Source organism: Formica exsecta, unplaced genomic scaffold (assembly GCF_003651465.1).
Source record: "Formica exsecta isolate Colony F162 unplaced genomic scaffold, ASM365146v1 scaffold744, whole genome shotgun sequence".
NCBI classification, from domain to species: domain Eukaryota; kingdom Metazoa; phylum Arthropoda; class Insecta; order Hymenoptera; family Formicidae; genus Formica; species Formica exsecta.
In genome coordinates, this window is record NW_021853511.1 from 572,274 (window position 1) to 580,575 (window position 8,302).

At 43.6% G+C, this 8,302-nt stretch overlaps 1 protein-coding gene across 5 annotated transcripts; it reads left to right on the plus strand.

The window, feature by feature from the left end:
• The first annotated feature begins 6 nt into the window (after positions 1–6).
• On the plus strand, positions 7–5,217 carry LOC115243876 (ubiquitin-like-conjugating enzyme ATG10). 5 transcript variants are annotated; one of them, XM_029821161.1, is made up of 5 exons: positions 7–584; positions 3,537–3,662; positions 3,998–4,229; positions 4,698–4,863; positions 4,986–5,217. In XM_029821161.1, exons 2-5 carry the CDS (start codon positions 3,555–3,557, stop codon positions 5,074–5,076), a joined length of 597 nt encoding a protein of 198 aa, XP_029677021.1. In that variant the 5' UTR covers positions 7–584; positions 3,537–3,554; the 3' UTR covers positions 5,077–5,217. The 5 variants fall into 5 exon arrangements, with proteins under 5 accessions (XP_029677021.1, XP_029677022.1, XP_029677024.1 ...); XM_029821162.1 differs by having other exon boundaries at positions 7–503; XM_029821164.1 differs by having other exon boundaries at positions 7–171.
• Positions 5,218–8,302: the final 3,085 nt, after the last annotated feature.

Sequence of the window (8,302 nt, forward strand, 5' to 3'; positions counted from 1 at the left end):
CTCGCGCACGTCCGTGTGCGCGCCCGTCGTGCGTGTGTCCGTGTGTGCGGTTCACCGTCTATCTCGCTCGCTCGCTCACCAACGGCCGATGATAATCCCTTCGGCGTGCAGCAGCCGCCGCCGTCGTCGTCGTCGCCACCGTTGGTTGTTGCCGCTGCTGCTTACGACAATGTGAGACTCGTATCAAACACGAACGTAGACGAAACCGAAAAAAGGTGCAACTACTCGCGTCCGACGCGCTCTCTCTCTCTCTCTCTCTCTCTCTCTCTCTCTCTCACTCCCTCTCTCTATCTGTCTCGCTTGGGAGGTGAGTTTCTCTCTCTCTCTCTCTCTCTCTCTTTCTCTCGCCCGCACACAGACAAGACGAAGGTCTTCTTCCTCACGCTTTCGTCGCGTCACGTCACGAAAGCTGTCGTCTCACAACCGGAGCGAGGTTTCTACTACGCGATATTGGAGCGATACGGTGCGACGCATCACGGCGTCGTCGTCGTCGTCGGATTCAGGTGCGTCTTTAGCGGCGCCTCGTCGCCGCAACCGCCGTCGCCGTCCTCATCCTTCCACTGTACTTCCTTCCGGACACTGTGGTATTACGGTATTTCGTATTATAATATAATATATACGACGCTTACGCGCGCGTTCTATTGTCTTCGATCGCGATACCGTGTCACTCGCGTCGTCGTCGGTCTCTCACTTCACACCCGTCGCTCACTTCACTAGCCAACCACCGTCGTCGGCTTCGTCTCCCCTCGCCGCATCATACCGGGATCGTATCGCACAGGACTCGGACCCGGTCGTCGTGATCGCCGCACCGAAGACGCGGCCTTCGTTCTCGACGAGTCTCGTTTTGTCGCGCACGCTGACCGAGAGCGTCTCGCGACACGGGAACGGTGGTATCGCTACGTAACTGCAACCGTGGTGTGCAACACACGTACACATCTACGCGTGCGCACGTACGCAGTATGCAACACACACGCGCGGGAGAGAGGGAAGACGAACTGAACTTACCGTCGTGTAAACACGGGCAAGTTCGGAAGTGTAGCTCGTAGATTTTGCACGCGCTGCACGACTACACGACTACACGCAGATAAGTAGACGGGTAGATACGCGATACGCGCCCCTCTCTCCTCTCCCCCTCCACTGTTCGACTCTCGTCGCGCTTCGTCTCGCTCGCTCGCTCTTCCCTCTCGCTCCATCTCACGGCCATATCGACGCGCACCGTCCTTGTCCCTCGCATCGGCTGGGAGCACGATGCGCGCGCATCGCCGTTTGTTATGTCAGGATCGTACATACAACGAACAAACCGGGGGGGCCACGAGCGTCAGCTTTCCTTGAAACCACGATTTTTCTTCTCGTATCGATACGCGCGAGAAAGATCGGGTATAATGTAACTCGAAATCATTTTATTCCCACGATTCCTCGACGGGCATCGCGTTCCTTTTTTCGTCGCGCTAGAGAATTTTCTTCTTTCAGTTTCTTATCGATACTGGCGTTTACCGATAGCGATAATCCTGAACTCGTTTATAATTAAATGTATAAATAATTGCACATACGAGGCGTTGACATTAATGCTGGAATTTTAGAATATTTAAGCGACAGCACAGATTACGCCTATTGCCAATTCCCTAGAGCGATGAAAGACTGATTGCGGTCGAGTTATTTTAATCTACAGTGCAAAAAAGACTCAAAAGTTTCTGTCTTATCCACAAAGAAGAAAATACGTCTTTCTCTAGATGTATTATTTTGTCACAGTGCGAACAATGCACTAGGTACCCCCTAAAGTTATTCTATAATATTTGAACGGAATATGTCTTTTGTTTATACTATTTGTTCTATAGTTCTATTTCGTATAGTCGCATAAAAAGAATCTATGTGTCACCGAGTATTCTCTGGAGAGGAAACCGGGCATTAACACACTTGGCTTACTTTATTGCAAGAGAGTCATATAAGCTACCTAAACAAATTGAATTTCTTTTATTTTACACACATACATACATACATACACACAAAAGAAAATAAGGGTCGTCGATACCTGAAGCGCAGTTGAAAAGATCAACTGGATTTTCATCCAGTTGATCTTTTCAAGAGAAAGAGGGGGGAGAAAGAAAGTTTCACAAAATCACAGAAAATATTTTACAACAAAGAATCGTTACGTCATAATTTTTTACCTGAAACTATCGTAAATTCATCAATGTCATAAAATACTAAGTATTTACGAAAATTTATCGTACTTTATCGAATGTTGCGTTGAATATCTCTCTATGTTTGACGCGTTTGCAATATACGCTATCGATAAATAAATTACATTGCAGTAAAAAGTGACAGCTAACTACGTTAAATTTATGCGCGACAAGTTTTACGTAATTTCATTTCTCGCATATGCTACGGGATAATTAAAATATATTTAATTTCTTGCCACAATCTTGGCTTAATATAATCTTAGACTTATAGCTATAGTATATAACAAGATTGTTGTAGGATTATTTTGCCGTTATCTCCCTAACATAAGCGTGGCCGAGTGCATTTTTGGCGCGCAAGGATATTCCGCGATAAATACGCCTGGCGATATGACGGGATATATCACGGGATGATACCATCGTTGACAAAAATGCACCGATATTGGGATAGGTCGATATTTCGATATTGCGAATAAAGGCGCAGGCGTAAAACAAGCGAGAAATTATACGCGAAACACGTCGACGCAGCACATTGCTGAATAAAGGACGAAGTTGTCCCAAAAAGGACCTGCCCTTAACGAGGGACGAAGAAGAACGGCACTCGGGCTCGCTCTCTTTCTCTCTCGCGATACGTCACTGGCTGCAACTCGGCGCCCGATTGGAGGACGAACCGCTGCATACACACGGAGCATAATATACACGGTGTGCGCACACCGTCGACTACTATCGGCGTGCGTACGTCGACACAGAACGCGCGTCGTGAAAACGCAGAGACGTGGACGAGATGGTTGGCAGAGGGGAAACGGGGGTGAAGGGACGAGGTAGGTTGGTAGAAATGACAGGGAGCCGGGGGGAAACGAAGAACCGCCGGTACGCCCGATCACGCCCGAAGCCAGACGGACGCGACCGATGCAAAATAGTCGACAATTGACGCGATAGAGAGTTTGGCGAGGGGGGTAGCGCGGTACGGGCGGGAGGAGACACGCTGTTCTCTCGGGTGAACCGCTTCCCCTTTTTCAATTTTATCAAATGATCGACGTCGTTATTATGCGAAATAGGTAAAACTCTTTCGTAATTATTTCGCTTCTTCCCCTCTTCGCGCGAATTAATCCGAAAAGAAGAGCGTAATAATAAATCACGTAAAGATGTTATCCGTATCTTATAGAATTAACCGGGAGACTTACTTGGAGAACTCAAACTATGTATATAGTAAGAGAGATATATATGTAATATGTATATATGAGCATACATTTTTTATTTGGATTCCTGTCACAAAGTGCGATCTGTATGCATCGTATTCGATCTATCTCTACCAGATGATTCTTCGCGTGACTATATAAAAATAAATTTCTCGATGTTTAGCCGCTTTCGCATTCATATATGGACGGTCCGGGCACAATTACATGGGAGGAATTTCTCGAGGATGCAGAAAGGTTTCTTTTTGTCTCAGACAGGATATCGGATGGATGGGAACTTCGCGGGGATAAGGTACAACTCTATGTTATTTTATATATCGAATTTCTTACTCCCGTATCGAATGTAAAATATGCAAATTGGATGGTACTAATATATATTGTCAATGTACCATTTGTAATTACACATCGCGTTGTTGATTGCAAATATACGAAATATATTTCATAATATTTGAACGTATTCAAAATGATCTTACTCATGCGCACCTCGGGTGGATATTGAAGTCACGGATACTTGAACACAAGCCAAAGTTTAAGAAATAGATTTATTGTTTTGGCGATGTGTTCATCGTAATTTCGTAAATTTCGTATGAAACGTCTTTTTTATTATCTAATGATATATACGCTTAGGGTATTCCTGGACAAGCGTATTTATTTAGAAGAACCAAGTGTTTCGTGTCGAGCGACTCCGCTATGAGAGACGACAAATCGACCGACGACGACGAGGAATTCCATGTGAAATTTCAGGAGGATCCGCACGAGGCTTGTTCCACAATCGAAACGCCTTTCATCACCGAGCATCACATTTTGTGGTCCATCAGTTACGGCGTTCCAATTCTCTACTTTAATAAATGGAGATCAGGTAACTCACCATCTTGATCGCAAAAAAAAAAAAAACATGATTTACTTGGCAAAAACGTATGTGAAAAATAACACGTGTCACTTAGATATCACATGATTTTCGTGGGAACAACTTTTATGGAAAAATATAAATCTGTTACCGAGAAAAAAATAAGACACATAAAATGCATTTCAGAATTTCGAAAATTATAGAAATAAATACATAATTTGCACGGTTGTTGACACATTCGTGCCTCTCCCATCTCGTATGCATCGTTTATTGATTATAAACGCAAACGTGTTCGCTTATTTCGATATTCGCGCAGATATTCCGACGGTATAATTAATCTCGATAACGCATTTTAACGGAGCGGAAATGCGTCATACCGTTTAGATTAATTATTAACGCTGGTCATCTTTTACATATTCGTCAATGAGAAGAAATTGTCGTGAGAGAGAAAGAGTTCTGATGTTATTACTTTTTTTTTAGATTTCCCCGGTATTAACCCAATGAGCGTAAATGAAGCTCAAACAATTCACGATTCCAAATTAAATTACATGGAATTATCGCAAGCGATTCATCCTATCGTCGGCACTCCGTTCTTGCAATTACATCCGTGTCTCTCGCAGGAGTTGCTACGAAGCATGTCGAAGAGGTGAGAAACAACGCGAGCATTAAGGGAAAGAATAATAGAAAAATAAAAATAAAATAAAAATTATTTTTAAAATACTTTACATTTAAATATTTCTTCATCGAAGGATTTTATAAATGTTGCAGCAAGAATAAACTTGTCAGTTGGCTGAGCTGCGTAGCACCCGCGGCCATAAATCTCAAAATACATTCGGAATATTACAAGCTGACTTACTGAGGAATCTAGCTGTCTCAAACTATCAAAGAAAAAGTAAACATTTAATAGTAAACAAATCGCAGATTTGTCTATGCGAGGATACTCTTCATCAACGTTTATCTCCAGTTAACGAGAGAAGAGAGAAAGAGAGAGAAAGAAAGAAAAAGGTATTACTTTTATAACGTCAGAAATAGGTACTGGTTAAGTGGCCATTTACCGATGACCGGTCATTCATCCGTACCTACGTACCTATACATAGCATTTACTTTACGTTTCGCGAGACTATTTGCGAGAAGCTTAATCTCATCTCCGCTCGCGAGCGTATGCGAATAAATAATTCCGGTCACGAGTATTCTCGATGGCGACAATTCAAATAGAATCTCTTCGCATACAACGGCGGCAAATCTAGCATTGACCTACGACGGTACCGGTTGAATTGTTCGCAATTGAATATTCAGGCAAAAGAGCGGAGCGTGGAAAAGAGAGCACGGTAATTAATGCGGTCGCGCATGACAATTAACTCGCGCAAGGACAATTTGCGTGCGGCCCCGGAATATTCATTCCCGACGCAGTTTTCATACGCACGTGTACAGTCGGGTGTATAAATGGTACCCACATTCGCGCCGATGTATTTTTGCGATCCTCCTCATTCCTCATGAAGGGGGAGTAATAGAATCGTGTATGATTAATTTTGTAAATGGAAATGAATTTTCCTCCAGTATTATGGAAAACTCTCTTTGATCGCGTTTAATGTAAGCGCATCGAACAGTGTTAAAACGTAGCCGACTACACGCTCCCATCCTTTCGTCGTGACTTGCGTTCGCGCATTCGCGTAGCACGCGCGCCAGTGGCTCTCAACTTTTTGTCATGACCGGCGACGCAGACAATAATCCCGTTAGTCTTCCATTTCTTTCATGAGCATCCGCTTCTCATGAAAACACGTGCTGTTTTAAATAAAAATAGCAATTATACGTTGTTATTCATATATAGCCTCCATTTAGATCGTATCTTGATTTTATTTCATAGACACGTCGCGCAAATGTCGAGAAGATTTATTTTTTATTCTGAGCGATGAGAAGAAGCGGGGAAAGAGCACGGATGAATGGAGCGATTCGATCTGTTCGATACACGTCCTGAGAGAATAATCGAAATTATTTTTACATGTAGATCACGAATCATTTATCAAGCTCGGATAACACTTATTAACGTTGACTGTGTATTTCCGCTGGCGCGGGCTGAAAGATCGGATTGTTGCCGTTAGAAAAAACGGCACGTTTTCCTTCTCTTTCTCCTTCTCTTTCTCCTTCTATGGCTTTAAATGAATGCGTAATCGATGACTGCTCGCTATATTTGCGTTGATATTTATATAATTTTTATGTATGTATTTTGATTACCTCTTTTTATTAACTCTTTAACTATAGCATTTTTAATTGCTCTTTTGCAATTGCAGGCAAGTAAATGGAAATACAGTATACTACAATTATACGATATGTCGTCACACACACAAGATCAATTATTTCCATCTAAATCAGCATCATATCTGTTATATAATATAACAGTGAACAGGTTTAATCAATCATTATAAAATTTCCAATATATAGCTAAATGCAATGTGTGCATATTTATAGCTAGGATTAAAAACGCAATGAATATATGGCATGATAAAGGTATAATATCATCCTAAATACATATATATTTTCAAGATAAATTTCTACAATGCAATGACACGCGTATATGTAAAATGCCAAATTCTTATTTCTTGTTTTAGTTCATTATACTATTGCTCCCTGATACAGATATAGCGAAGCAAATAATCTATCGAGGCAATAGCCAGCTGGCTCCACCTATAAAGGTGATGGAACCGCGCGGTCGGATAGAAAGGCCGATTCCTCGTCGCCCGCGCGCGCTTTTCGAACTCAAGCTTGGCTCAAATTACCCCGCGCTCGAGTATCGTACGGTTCAATCTCGCGTGTGCTCTCGCGACTGTCTCCACGCAACAGGCGCGGCTAGTCGTCGCGTAGCGCACGCGTGTAGCAAGTAATCCCGCGTCTCGCCAGCTGCCGGATAACGGCGTTCTCTCTCTCGGTGTCACGGTGAATCGCGAATTCCTGTTCGAAAAAACGGACGGCAAGTATATGCGTTTCCATAAAGTCGACGGACGTAGGAAAGAGACTGGATTCTCCCGTGCAACGCCGTGTTCTGAAAATCGATAAAAAAGAAGAGGGAGAAAGGGTTCATAATCAACAGGAGATGAAGAATGCGAGTCCGAGACGGATCGCGCGCCAAAACGGATGCTGCATACTCCGAATTTGACTCAACAACGGCGCCAACTTCTTGAGAAGAACAGCACGCGTTTCTCCCCTCTTTTATCAAGTATGTTATTGTCAAGAATATCACACCGATTTTTCTGTCGCATGTGTGTGAGCAACAGTGTGGTAAAATTTAAATGATAATTCAAGATGCGCGAAAGGAGGGAGACGTGTTTCGGCGCCTCGTTCATTACCCGAATTTTAGGAGCAGGCGTTGTATCGATCCTCGCGATGCGTCGCGTGGGCAGTACCTCCTGACATCTGATTCGTTGCGTTCGTCAGACGGAAATAGAAGCGCGCACATAGAATCCGGGTGACAATGAATTTGCCATGGCGACCGCGCAAAGTCGGTGGAGGAGAGGACAAGGAGGAGATGAAGGAGGGCAGAGCGTGAGCGCGGGATATCTACTCTGTTCCTGAGAATGCTCCCATCGTGAACAGGAATTACAAAAGTCTTTCGCTTCTTTTCGCAGACTCATGCTTACTCTGCCGGTTTTTAACGAATGATATCAGAGATCATCGAGACAAGTAGAGTAAAGCGAAGCGAGATAATGATCTATCCAAAATTGTTCAAAATATTACCATTCGAGAGAGACATAAAAAGGATAGAGAGAAAGAGAAAAGTATAATTTCCGTGCGATCTTATTGAGGATATTCGTCGAAACGTACACACACTCATCCGTGGATTAAACATAATTTTTTGCTTCATCTACCTAATCGTGGGTTATTTCTCTCTCTTTCTCTCTCTTTCTTTCTCTCTCTCTCTCTCTCTCTCTCTCTTTCTGTCTTATCCGCGCTCCACCCTTCTCTCGCGCGCTTTTCGAACGCGTGGCATGAACGTCACACGCGCGCTACTATCCTAACCGTCCACACACCATACTATAAAGAAGCAACTTTATGCCGCACCGCCACAGTCCCGCGATCGTCGTCGCGTCGCG

Coding starts and splice junctions, on each gene's coding strand:
- LOC115243876 (XM_029821160.1), top strand. Junction 3,663..3,997: donor GGGAACTTCGCGGGGATAAG/GTACAACTCTAT, acceptor ATATACGCTTAG/GGTATTCCTGGACAAGCGTA. Junction 4,230..4,697: donor CTTTAATAAATGGAGATCAG/GTAACTCACCAT, acceptor CTTTTTTTTTAG/ATTTCCCCGGTATTAACCCA.